This window comes from Vidua chalybeata, chromosome 14 (assembly GCF_026979565.1).
Source record: "Vidua chalybeata isolate OUT-0048 chromosome 14, bVidCha1 merged haplotype, whole genome shotgun sequence".
NCBI classification, from domain to species: domain Eukaryota; kingdom Metazoa; phylum Chordata; class Aves; order Passeriformes; family Viduidae; genus Vidua; species Vidua chalybeata.
Genome location: NC_071543.1, coordinates 16,103,555 through 16,117,655, shown reverse-complemented (window position 1 = coordinate 16,117,655; position 14,101 = coordinate 16,103,555). Strand labels below are relative to the sequence as shown.

General features: G+C 39.3%; 1 protein-coding gene across 4 annotated transcripts in view; it reads right to left on the bottom strand.

The window, feature by feature from the left end:
- Window positions 1–14,101, bottom strand: part of DACH2 (dachshund family transcription factor 2) — a 247,642-nt gene that overhangs the window by 31,958 nt on the left and 201,583 nt on the right. For all 4 annotated transcript variants that reach the window (XM_053955838.1, XM_053955840.1, XM_053955839.1 and 1 more), the window contains exons 6-7: window positions 13,833–13,968; window positions 11,927–12,007 (exon numbers count right to left, since the gene is read on the bottom strand). In XM_053955838.1, the coding sequence (XP_053811813.1) occupies window positions 11,927–12,007; window positions 13,833–13,968 (217 nt within the window). The remainder of the gene's footprint in view (window positions 1–11,926; window positions 12,008–13,832; window positions 13,969–14,101) is intronic.

Here is a 14,101-nt window from a genome sequence, read left to right as displayed (position 1 = left end):
CATCGTGAACCACAGCACCACTGCCAAGGCCCCTCTCAGATGTGAACATGGTTCAAGTGCTCTACACTAGGAGTACCTGCTCATAAAACATCTTTAAACTGCTGCTGAGCACCCTGATCTGAATCAACTGCAGGGAGAGATATTACAGAATATCAATTACACTTCACATGCTTACATGTCATTGCAATTAAGATTTCCTTGGGGTGTGGTACTTACTTAAGAAGAATAATCAAATGAATAAAAATACACCACAACACCAAAACCAAACAGATTTTTGTACAGCACCAGTTCCAAACAGGACCTGTGAGGTGCTATCCCTTCCCAGCCTCCACTCAGCACAAAGAGATTTCACACAGCTTCAAGCATGAATTAACTCGGTCCTTCCTGCTCATAGGATTTAAGATTGATTTTCAAAATCAAAGTTTAAAAAGCTGAACTTTTCTTAATTTCCTTTTATCTTTGATAATGCCACCCAAAAATAGTTTCTCCTAAATTCTGACAGTTTCTTCTGTAAAGACAAAAGGCACATTTATAAAAGCATCTAAAGCCCAGAATATACTTAAATATAAAAAATGCCTAACTGTATCCATAACTAAGTCTTCATTTAGTTAAAAAGTTTTGATATTATCTCTTATTATTTATTCTTCAAAGGAGAATAGTAATTAGAAAAGTTCTGCAAATTTGCACTAATGAAGCAGAAAAATCTACTATGAAGTAATGAATTTTATTAAATCACCATGTAAGCAAATTAGTAAAAAATGGCAAAAATTTAAGAACACCTAGATCTTTTTTTATTATTATTTTTATAGGAGTTTATGTTAAATTACTTACAGGTTATTTCAGAGAATCACAAAATGGTTTGGATTGGAAGGGATCTTAGAGAACATCCTGCTATGGGCAGGAACATCTTCCACTACTCCAGGCTGCTCATTTCTGTAAGTCTTTGTAACAACTTGAGCTGGGAAGTGTAGTTTGCCACAACTTTGAACTATCATCAAGGAATTTATACTCCCTGAACACTGAGAAAGAGAGGACACTTAAATATGCAGCAAAATGACATTGCTGAATCTATGCAGAAACATGAAGAGCGCTGGGATTGTGTGTGAAAGGAAACCCTAAATCCCTTTTTTGTTTCCATCTTTCTTCTCTTCCCCACATCCAGCAGCTTTCCTTGCTGTGCTCAGGACATCTCTCTAAATCCAAGGGAAGAAAGGACTCCCATAAAAATGCCTTATGCCAGGATGTGTTAACACCACTGCATGAAATAATTGTTCCTTGGGAGATTCTAGACAGTCAATTAACCTCCAATTCACGACTCAAGTGGCAGAGCAGACACTCCATGAATAAAGGGTAGGGGTTCAATTCTCAATTAGGATGAAATTTTTTCCTTAATAGTTTAATCTTGTGGTCAATTAAATCCCCGAGCGTTGTATTAATTATTATATGAATCCTGGGCAACTTCTAATTTAAAGGTTAGTTACGGTGTACCACAACTGGACCAGAGTCCAGGGCTTAAATTTTCAAAAAATTCTACCTTAGGGACAAAAATCCCCTCCTCTGAAAAAAGACAAGGAAATATTTTTACATTCTGCTTTCCTAATCTGGAATAATTTAAATTTAGATTTAAATTCCTAATCTGGAATACTTTAAATGTCTCCTAGATTTTACACCAGGGGTAAGATTGCATTATGTCAAAGATCATTAGAAACCTGTTTACTGCTGCACCACATATTCCTACCACCAGTTACAATAAACAGGGCTTCTAAGCAGACTTTTAAGCATTAATCTCATCTCCAATTTCTGAGCTTTATTCCTTATTGCTGGGCACAGCAGCTTGGAATAGGAGCTTCCTTTTCCATCTGTTAGACATATAGAGACTATGGGTTTGTGAAGTACTTTCTTGGTACTCTTTTTGCTAGAAAAAAGTCCTGCATTTCCTCGGGGAAGCAAGGGACATATGCTGGTGCTCTATGGTTTCTGAGTTACTGCAGAGATGAATTCCTCTTGGCCAGCTTTCTGTTGAATAGGTGCTGGAATCATATAAAACAGCAACTTGTGAAAAAAAACCACAGTAAAATGGTGAGTTCGCCGGCCAAATCAGTGATCTTTTTTCAACTAATTATTTTTCTTGCTCAAAATGAAGACAGTTTGTCTTTGAAAAGCCTGTCTATCATTAAAAAAGAAAAGTATGGAAAGTTTTTGAAACAACTATAACAGATGTCATAGCAGTTGAAAGTACAATTAGAAAGCACAACGCCGCAGAAATAAAACTTCAAACAAAAGCGGAAAGAGTTCTTTGTGTACATCAATAATTTAGAATGATTTAAGAACTGTTTTATAGATGCAAGTGTAGCTCTTTCTGTCTATATATAAATCGAATGTGGTCTTTATAGGCAAACAAAAAGGGGATACAATCCTTTTAAATTATTTTTAGGATAATTGTTTCCACAGCAAACATCATTATTTATCAGTTTTGAAAAGAAGCCAACTGCCAACATTTGAAATGCACAAACCTTGGCACACAACACAGAAAATGGTAATCTCCCCCCCTTTTCAAAACCAGTTTTGCATTTATTTTACACATTTGTCAAGTTCTTATCTCAAAGCCCATGCCGTTTACCTATTTCTATCAGAAATCATTATATTTTATTTTTAATCACCTTCCCATAGCTAATTTGGTAACTCAGGAAGGGAAACTGTTATTGCTACCAGATGCTGTTACCTTCCTGCTCACTCACATATTCCTATAAATTGATTCAACAGCCTGGAAAACAAGGTTTAATATGTATTATTATGCCTTCTGGATTTCTTCTGTTATAATCTCTTTTTTTTAGATAAACAGGCTCATTTTAGTGATGCAAACATTCTAAAGCTATGCTACAGACACTTCCCATAGTAATTCCTTCAGGAGAGTACTGATGGATGCTGCTGGTCCTTTGCCAGCAGGAATTTCTCTGTAGCTTTATTTCTATGTGTAGACTTCAAGAAAAAAAGAAAACTAGGCAGTTTCATGTACAGAGAGCTGAGATTTTCCTTTTCAGATGAGGAGGAATATTAGGGAATAAATGACAGTCCTTGAGGAAATGGGAACAGATATTCTTGTAGGTCATAGAAGATGAACCAGTTCCCCAAAAACTTCCACACTGGAATATCAGAACACACTTTCACTGGAAAGCCCCAGCCCAGCCACACTGCTGCTCAAAGCAGCAAAAATCATAAGGAAAAAATTGAGCAAAAAGAACAAACTGCAAAATTTGAAACTTCAGTTCTGCCATTACAATTTATTAACCCTCATAATCTGTGGCGGTTGGCCCTCATTGGTGAAAAAACCTCACATTGATTCTGCCAATTTAGCAACACCTCTTCCAGAAAGATAATCATATTTTGCACATACTTGGGACCATTTACCCTCAGTATTTTATGTGACTGATGATATATGAGCTGCTAGTTGTGTAAAATGAATGCTCCAGCCTGCTCCATACAGTATTTAATATGGCCCATATAGGAAGTGATGTTTACAGAACACTCATCCTAAAAGAGGATGCTGAAAAGTTATCTTGTGTATTACAGAGAATTCTTAATGTGAATCACACCCTAACCTAGAAATACTTGACTCATTTTCTGCTGAGTTTTCCACACGTGTGTATGGAGAGAAATGAACAATGACCATTCTTGAAACAAGAAAACTGTCTCTAAGGAAATTATTAATTACTTTTTGAATATTGGTGGATTTATTTTCTTTTTTTTTTAATATCAAAAGCTTTATACAAAGAAATGATGTCATTATATAATCCTTACTCTTGTTATTGCTTATTGTTAACAACCTTATTGTTGCTGGTGATTTTACAGAAGTATTATTCTTTTCTTGTAATACATCACTTAAAATAAAATTCAGTATATATAAATATAGACGGTATATAAATATAAATATACTTAAGCATAAATATAGATCTATGGTTTTATAGAGCAATTCCAACTCTATTTTTGCCTAAATCCCTCCTGCCTCCAGTGCCAAAGGCCATACGACAGTACTGACAATAATGACAATAATGTCAAAAGTCAAACAGCAGCTCTGGTGACTCCTTTAATTTGTGACTCTCTCCACACTTTTGCCTGGAGGGTGCCATCATTACAGTCAATTTCTAGACTTTCAAACTAACAAAAACCAAGACAACAATAACAAATACAGTCTCCTCATGGACAGCATCAAAAACATCCCCAGAGGTTACAGATGTATAAATAACATGGTATTTTCTGAACAATGATTATTTTCTGGCCTCTGTGAGTAGGCAAGTGCACACACACATCCTATTTTCTGCTCCAGCTCAGCCATCTCCTGGAGATGCTCCATCATCCAATATATTCCACATAAAAAGGCATCTCCCAGCACAGCACAAGAGGCTCTCCACTGAACTGTCAGTGAAATTTGTACAGCTCTGGATCCCCTTGCTGACAACACGCTCCCGAAACAGCAACGGGATATGTCAGCAAATTCACACAAGCCAGCTCCAACTATCAAAATATCACAGAGCAGCCCCAGTGACGGGTGAAACAGACAGATTCAAAACTGCACCATGTTTTATAGATTATAACATCTCAGAATACACCTGGAAGCAGAATTTTATTTATTAAACTGCTTGTTATAGCCTGTCACATTCTGTCAACTAGAAGAAAAATCTGCTTTGGAAACTATTTTCACATTGACTACAAAATAAAAGAAAAAAATACATCAGTTGGTATTTTGATACCAACATGGAAAGGCCAAGCATGACCAAAGAAGTGTGCTGGGGAATTTTGTATTGGAGTAATCGCTCTTTCTAGTTTGTACTCGTTCGCCTCCAATTTCAGAGTTCACAGCTGTCTCTCCTTCCATGTTTTTATCAATCCTGCTTCAAGAAGGATATTCACAGCTGGGAATCTTCAGAAGGGACCCACAAGGATCTTCAAGTCCAACTCTTAAAGCCCATGCAAGGATAAAATCCCCCTTAAAACCTTGGCATTAGCAGCACGGGGCTGTAACAAACTGAGCTAACACAGTTGGAATTATATTGACTGATTATAACTGGGGGCTCCTGCTCTTTCAGGCACGATGATGGATTTCCAAAGGACAGCTGAAAATATGAAAAACCTACTGAGAGAACTGCCCATCCCCAGAAACAACTGTGGCTGTGACATACAAATCCTATACACAGTCCAAGTGTTGGAGTGGTGCCTTCTGCCCCACCAATCCAACATGAAACTTGATTTCCTGCAATCTGCAGCCCCAGTGGCTTCTGAGATGAGCACATGGGCCCTTATCAGCTCTGCTAATAAGAATTCATGTAACTTCATCAAAGGAACTCAACACAATGTCTGAGGTATAATGAAGAACACATTTATTCTGGTTTCATGACTATACATCTAGAATAATCTTTTTCTACTTCCACTCTGAGGCTAGTTCACTACTTTATGCACAGAATCCTTGAATGGTTACGGTTAGAAGTTCACTAAGGATTTATTACTTGTTATTATCAGGAATAATCTAATGCACTAAACATTCTAAACCACTTTGGGAATGAACCTTAATGTGCAGTTTTGTCTCAGCCTTGCTGTCTCCAGAAGCCTCTGGGCAGCAAGTCCTCCACAAAAGGGAAGACAGAGCCCTTAATTGCCATCTTAATGTGACTATTACACAAGAGACACACTCCACAGAGCCATCTCAGACATTCAAGATCAAATTAGAAAAAAAGTCCCTGAGTACACAAAAAGTGCTACACAAAATACCATCCACCAGTGCTGGGTTTGCTCTTCTGACAGCAGGAGCACACACTGCTGTCACAATCATGAGCTCTGCATTTCACTGATCTGGAACATCCAGCTGTGGGCAGCAGGACAAACTCTGGCTCACTGGTAGGAACCCTCAGGAAAGAACTGTGTTTTATGAAGCGCAGCTTCTGTGAATTTCTTGAAGGTCTTCCTCAGTCACAAATACCTCAAAACTTCCAAAGTCACCAATTAACCAATTTTTATGACTAACTTGGATTTTTATCTGTATTGTTATGCCTTTCTTCCTCTGTGTGTGCACAGTTGCACACTTGGGCACACAAAGGCAGGAGCACAGTGACCCTGAGCAAGTTTGGTGCTCAGGCAGGGGAGGCTGAACCCTGTTGGTGCACTCCCCAAAATCGCAAGGATTTCTGAATGACAAAAACATTCAGCAACCTCTCAGGACACAGACTGTCCACATCTTACTGCTCAGAATGAGGACTGAAGGCAAACTTATAGACATTAAGAATGTCACCAGCTGCAGGGCTCGAGTTAATGACTTTGCACCAGAGCTAACACCAAGCAGAGCATCCAGTGGGTCAGGTTTAAGACCAGTGCTAAGGAAAAGATTCCTGGGCCTAATCCAAAAACTTTCTTAGGTCACTGGGTGCCAATCAACAATTTTTCTCCTCTTCTTATACTTTTCAAATTTGATATAGCTCAGTTGAACCTACATCAAACTACAGTATTGGAGGAAAAGTGGGAATGTCCCTGAAGAGACAACTGACTGAAGAGTAGCTACCTGATCTCCCTCTTATTTGCCCATTTTCTTGCACAGACTGACATGAATATCTTACTAAAAATTTGTTTCAAAGCCTCTTCAGTAAAGAAAATTTCATTATTTCACCGTGTTTATACAGACTCATAATTTGTAGTGTTTAGACAGCGATACATTAAAATAACTGAAATCTAATAAATAAAACATATTAATAAATTATATATCAATGCAAGAAACTGACTTAGCCCATCTGCCAGGATTACTATGAAGTAGGTATTTTACTCATCAGAAAAAGAGCATTCCTAAAAATAATTCTGCAAATAAAGCTCTAATATAAACTTAATGTAAAAGGTGTGACCTTGGAGTACTTCACTATCATCTCTTGCATAACTGCCTTTATATTTATAAATCTTTCAGCAATGGTTAAGCACACAATCATAACATCATGAGTAGAGACACTTCAAAAATTAAAGCTTTACATTTATTAATTATTTACATTTTGTGAATCTAAGTGTTAATAGAGTCTGCCTTGGTTTTATGGGTTTGGGTTTTTTTGGATTGACTGACTGACAAACAATCACATTTACTATTAGGCCACCTTTTTAACAGCTGCCAGTTCGTTTGTAGGTTAAATTTAACAACAAAAAAAGACTTGTGGAAAATGCCTCCACCCAGAATAGAGCACTGTGCTTCTTATCTTTCAGTATTCTCTGAGGATAGAAAATGTAAAAATACCTCTGACTTATCCAGAGGACACTTGCACTGCGCATGTCACTCAAGGTTTTGGGAAAAAGAAACCTTGAAATTCATGAACTATTATTGAACCCACTGCTGATCAAACAACCCCAGAGTCTGTGGTACACACACTTAAGACACCAGAATGGACATGGTTTCACTCCTAATTTGGGGAGCTCTTCATGTATTCATGAACACATTTGTGAAGAAAACAGATTTTTTCTCCTCATTATATCTTTAAGATGCCAGTGCTGACCCACCAAACAAGCAGCACAGAGACCCTGTGAGGTGCTGGCACCTCCTGCACACTCTGCACAGCCACCCTGTGGTTCAGCTTCGTGCTCCTTGTTCTCCTTCTCCTTCCTTCCCTTTTCCATCTGGATGCTTTCAGATTAATTGCTGGGAAAGTCCCCTCTCTGGAGCACAGCCCCCACCAGCCTGTTGCTGTTTCAGGTGTTCTGCACCTGCTCATTCTCCTCCCCTCACATCCTGAGTAGCCCGGTCCTTTGGCAGTGATTAATTTAAACAGCATAAACCCTCTTTTCTGCTAATGAAATCCAATAAATAAATATGGTTATTCTTTCATTACCGTGGTCTCTGGCCATCTGAAAATATTTCACTCAGTGGACAGAAATGATGCAAAATTCCCCTTTCCTTGAAGCAATAAAGGAAAAGGTGTTCTTTAATGAACTGGGAAGGGAGAGCTGCCAGATGCAGAGTTTGGACACTACTGTGTGCTGGGCCACAGCACAGCCTGGATTTGGGCTCTGGAGATGCAGAAGGAGGGAGCACTGCCCCCAGGCAGCTCTGGGAGTGCAGGCCAAGCCCCCTTCTCATTTATTGATACTCACAGACTGCACAAGCAGTGGGTAAGTCTGACAACACGGGTCATTAATGGAATTTTCCTACAATATTTCCCTCTGGTTTGCACCCCAAAGCCCATGTGAACATGCTATCCATGTCTGGATAGCAACCAGCAGCACGAGCTGGGGGAAAAACCTTCCAAGAGACAAAGCTTTGGTCAAACTGTTCCCACTGAAGACATCCTGTACATCCCCACTGATTTCACTGTGGCAAGAGTTGGGCCAGTGCCTTTTACTGTTCCAGCCTGTGCGAGGAGTTTGAAATATTTCTTGTCATGCAGTCAAACAGAATAATTGTACCAGCATCTAAATCCGGCTGGAAGGCACGGCCAAATTCTTTTCTGGCTCATTTCACCTTCCTAATGCCAGAATTCATATGGAGCTCTCTGAAAAGCCTATACAGGGCTGTGTCAAACACAATCCTACCCCACACAATAGAGATTTTTTCCAGGATATGTATTGAAGCAGATGAATTTAAAGTGTAGTTTCTGTGAGTAATTGTGCAGGTAAAATGTGGGGCTGTGTGTTCTAGGGAGAATTTTGTAACTGTTTCCTTGCACTAGTGATTTCAAAATAAAGTGCAGATTACTCTTGATATGGTTTTCACTCAGAAATAGATGCATAGACAAAATGCTGGTGTAACATGCCAGAAAAAGGCATTTGACAAAAATATAGTTCTGTATGTAATCCATGCAGTAAAAACAATTTTATATATATATAAAAAGACCCCAAACCATGCAGACTTCCAAAGATGTTTGACTTTGTTGCCCTCTAATGTTAAATCTGACCATATTTCCTCTAAAAGTATGATGAAAAGAAGCAGAGTAATTGAGATTTAATGGCATTTCTCCTTCAAAAAGCTTATAGGTATGGCTGTAACTGGGCTCTAAATGCTCTGCACTGAGACAAACACCAATTCTGGAAATTGTGCCCACCAACACATACAAACAAATCACAGGAATTCCAACAAGCTCTTATTAACTGTATTTTAAAGAAGCACTGTTGTGAAGCCATGTTCTCCTCAGCCCTAATTACCTTGAAATTACTTTGATGAGAACAAAGTGGCACATTTTTGTCTGTTACTGAGATCACTTAAAATGGGATATGGAAAACAAAACCTGTGTATCCTGAGGGATATTTTGTCTATAATCACTATAATAACTTTAATAATTTTTTAATGATAAGATTATCATGAAGATATATTATATCTGATAAATTTATAAGTTAAATTTGAGTTCCTTATAAATTGAGTATAAATTTGAGTTCCTGATAAATTTGAGTTCATTAATTTTCAATTGTTGCTATCTTAATTGCTGTAGAGAGCTCGGCTTTGTGAAGTTATGTCAAGGTGTATAACACAAAAACACGTTCAATATATGCCTTCAATAATTTCTTTGTTGTTTGAAAACTTCCAACTTACAGCAAAGCTGGCATTTTATGGCCTGCAGAGCTATAAATCATTTTTAAAATCATGATGATATTACTCAAAACAGATGTGAAAACATATGTTTGCCACGGTTGTATAAACCGCTTACTTGTCATACTTAATAAATGTTGATACTTTTATTTTAACTACATTCCTTCTTAATAACTTTGAAAATCTTTTCCATGGTGAATATATTTTGCCTTGGTAAGAGCAATGGCAGGTTTGGAAAAACAAAGCTTGCTCTGTATACAAATTAGATGGATGTTTTCTGCAGGGCAAGGCAGCACAGATCACACTCCTCACACTGTCCACATCTGACTCTAAAACACTCTCCATAACTGAGGTGCACCAGAATCCAAAATAATTGTACAGGAGAAAACAATAACAATAAAGAATTTACAGAGGACTGGGGCAAATCATCAAGGACTAACCCCAGTGGTTCCTACAGAAACTGCACTATAGGTCTGTCCCACTGATCAATGCAAAATCAGCTTGGAATCCTGGATATAAAGGTTGGTGCCTTTAAAATTTCTGTATTAGTCCCACTATAATGTCTTCAAAAGGTTCTGGTTCTGGAGTCATGGGATGACTTGAAAAATCACATCTGTACATGACAAAAAATAAATTTCTCATTCTTAGATTTTCTGAGAAAAACTTGACATCTGCAGACCATGCAGAAAAGCAGAAACTTTGTTCTGTCTCTAAAATAATATTTCAAAATGTCTCATGATTTCGAAGCACTTTTTTCTGATGCAGGTGGATGTCTGAACACTAAATTAATTCTAGAAACATCCCCTAAGTGCATGCAGAACTAACACATGTATAACGACGTATTTCCCAGTACTTAATCAATTAAAGAAATTATGCAGAAACGTAGACTAGAAAATGAATAAACCTACACAACTTTAATCTTAAGGAGGATTATGGCACACAAACTGTTAGCATCAGATCTTTGTGATTTCATCCATGTTAAAAGGAATGATCACAGGAGCCTGGGAATTGGGTTCACAGGTGGTGGAGGTTCAATTATTTTTGCTTTGGGGATTTCTGAATTATTTTTACAGATTTTTAAACTGTACCTTCCTTCATCCATCCTGAGTGACAGAACTGCTACTACCAAGAAATACTTGATTTGCATCTTTGAACCCCACAGGACACTGAATTGTTTCACTGAAAAATGACTGAACATGTGGCAAGAAACCATGCACGGTTCAACAGAATTAAAATCAACTACATTTCAGGCTTAGATTAAATACTCACCATGCAATTACCACAGAAATGTAATTTTTAAATCTTAGGAGTGAAGGTATGGCTGGTAACTTTCTGTAAATGTCAATAGGAGTCAAGAGGGAAGGATTTAAGCAGGATGATCCAGACAGAAAATTACCTCAGAATGGCAGAGAAGGGCTCTTTTGGGGTTCATGAGGAAAGTGCTTAAATGTCCAGAAAAACCAGTGAATAGAAAACAGCTTCTGTCTTCAAGGAGAGTTGAGTACAGAAATACAAAATATAAGGAGGAAGTTTCAGGCTCTTCCTACCCATGACTGGATCAGTCACAGACCTCTAAGGATTGTACAAAACCCTGACACTGCTCAAATAATTTCATCTAACTCTGGAACCACAGGGCATGGATGGGCTCCAAATTCTCTTCTGAGTAGCCCATAAAATTGTCTATGCCTGCCTTTTAGTTTTCTCTGAAAATACATGAAAATGACCTCAAGGAAAATATAAATCAGTTTGTGCTTTCATTTATGATGATAAATATTCTCAGTAGATTTACATTTAGCTTACGTTGTCTCTTCCTTTTCTTTCTTTCCCTTCACATCTTTTTCCCCCTAAAACCTCACTATCCCCCTCAACATCTCTTTGCAGTATTTTCCCAGAATAAATCCCTGAGTATTCACCTTCTCCAGCACCCAAGAACCTCTGCAAGGAGAGCCCAGCAGAGGAAGCACTTCCCTGCCTACAGGAGAGTCCCCCCAGGCCAAACATCACCTCTTCCCTTGCTGGCCCTCACTGGAGAGACAATATAAAATGATATTGTTCACCCAGAGCATCAGAGCAGTCCACACACATCCCCTGAAGGCAAACAAACAATACCACATGACTGATCAAATATTTGCTTGGAACTTCATAAATAATGGAGCCAAAAGACCTGCAAAATATTACCCTCATGCTATATAAACAGAGAGAAGCAAAGTTCTCATTGCTTACACTTCCATGTGAGTTCACTGGATACATTATTCATTGCAATTAAGCACTTAGTTCTCTTAAATTAGTAATATAATGTCATTGCATATGCAGAACATGAGAAAAAGGAATAAAACACATAATAAGTGCAATTAAATGCCTGAGATGGAAAACAGCCTGTGATTTTACCTTTCTCCTTTTGTATTTTTTTTAGGCTGGCCCCAGTTTCTTGGTCAATGAGTTCTCCTTCCCTGCTGTTGGTCAGCATGGCTAAAAAAAAAAATTAGAGGGCACAGTTATATAACACTGTCAGTAAAAAAATGTTAAGAGAAAAGAAAATATTAAATTGTATTTCCTCTTGGTTGATATTTTGGTATTTTAACTCTTATAGCCAAATAAAATATGCAGTAAAAGCTAATCTGCTCAAGTTTATTAGACAAGGATACCAAGATAGAACACAAATTACTACTGAGATGAATGTGATTTCTTCTGAAATGTTCAAATTAATTAATTAATGGGAAAAGTACTTCACAAAAACCATTTTGGGGAAAAATACATTTAAGGATTTAAGTATTAGTAATTATCTATAAAGCAGTAAACTTAATAAAAACCACAGATTGCCAGATCATAACCCAAATTGGTTGGTGACAGCAAAACACCCCCCAGCATTTCAGTGCTGAAGGGATTTCTTTACTTAACACCTGCAGGCTGGGTGAGAGCTGTGCAGTTTATGACTTCAGGATGCCTCTTTCCTTTTCTTATTTGATTAAAACATTTCCTTCTCTGCAATCCACCAATGACAGACTTCACAGTTATTCCAGGGAGGACACTTGTTACAAACTTCATCAGCATGTTTTAGGGAGAGCTTTTTTTATAATTTCAAAAGCAAAAATCATTGTATTTCTGGTAATGAGAAGTATTTATGCATATCTTTACAACACTAGATCTCTACATACAGTCATCAACAGTCTCTTTTCACTGCTGCTACAGGAAGTTAAAAGTTTCTTGTCCTGTGTATTTCCAGCCTTATTTCAAACAGGAAAAAGATGAGGGGAATCTACTCTACAGTCTCTGCCCTGTGTGTGCACAGCTTTAGGCAAAGAATCCGGGTTCTATTCACTGTGCTGGGCAGTGCTGTGGTGCTGCTGCAAGGACTGGGGTCAGAACTGCAAAATTCCAGGAGTAGGTTGTGCATGGGAGGGAATTCTCCAGTGACTCACCCGGAGCGCACGGCTTTTGTGGTTTAAATCTGGCTCAGCAATGCCTGCACGGGCTCCAGGCCATGAGGAGACAGCAGTGTTGACACACACTGACGTGAGGAGATGTTAATTGACTTGCCCTAGATCCCTCTTGGAAGCACCAAGAATAGGATCTAAACTTCCTCTAGACAGAATTAGCATTTTAATCGATAGTGCACAGGCTGTGAAAGCTGGGGTGGAGAGACCAAAAAAGCCAGAAAGGCCTCAGCCTCGAGGTGATGAAGGAATGTGTGGGCACAAGGAGGTTTTTGGAACAAAAAAGTCATCATATAATCTGTGACTTTCCTCACACACATGCAATGAAAAAGATATCTTGCTCTTTTTCAATGGCAGGTGCCTTGAGCAGCACTTCCCTACCCAAGCACGCCGAGGGAGGTGGCTGGACCAGGGAAGGGTACGAGGTGATCCCTCTGTGCAGGGGATAGGTAGGAGGTGATCCCTCTGTGCAGGGGATAGGTAGGAGGTGATCCCTCTGTGCAGGGGATAGGTACGAGGTGATCCCTCTGTGCAGGGGATAGGTATGAGGTGATCTGTCTGTGCAGGGGATAGGTACGAGGTGATCTCTCTGTGCAGGGGATAGGTACGAGGTGATCCCTCTGTGCAGGGGATAGGTACGAGGTGATCCCTCTGTGCAGGGGATAGGTACGAGGTGATCTCTCTGTGCAGGGGATACTGGCACAGGAGGAACCCGAGAGGAGGGGCTGGGCTCTGCTGAGCGATGAACTTAATTAAAAACCCACTGGGGTGAATTTTGCAGCAAGCGAGCGCTTCCCCGCGGGTTCCCAGCAAAGAAACGTCCCGAGGGGCTGCGAGGGGAGCGAGGCCGCGGCACTGACCGATCCTGTCGGGGGTGTTGTCCAGCTGCGACGGGGAGCTGGACACGCTGCTGCTGGGGTGGGAGGACGCGTGGCTGCCGGGCCGCTGGCTGTCCTCCAGGGACGGCGCCGGGGAAGGGCTGTCCTGGATCCTCTCCTGCAAACAGAAGCAAAGCAAAGCTGGGCCCTTTCATCCACAGGCTTCACCGAGGTTCAAACTAAAACAGTGAGGTTGGCTTAAAAGTAATGGTAACAAATGGTGTTTCTGAGGTAAACACCAACAGAACTCG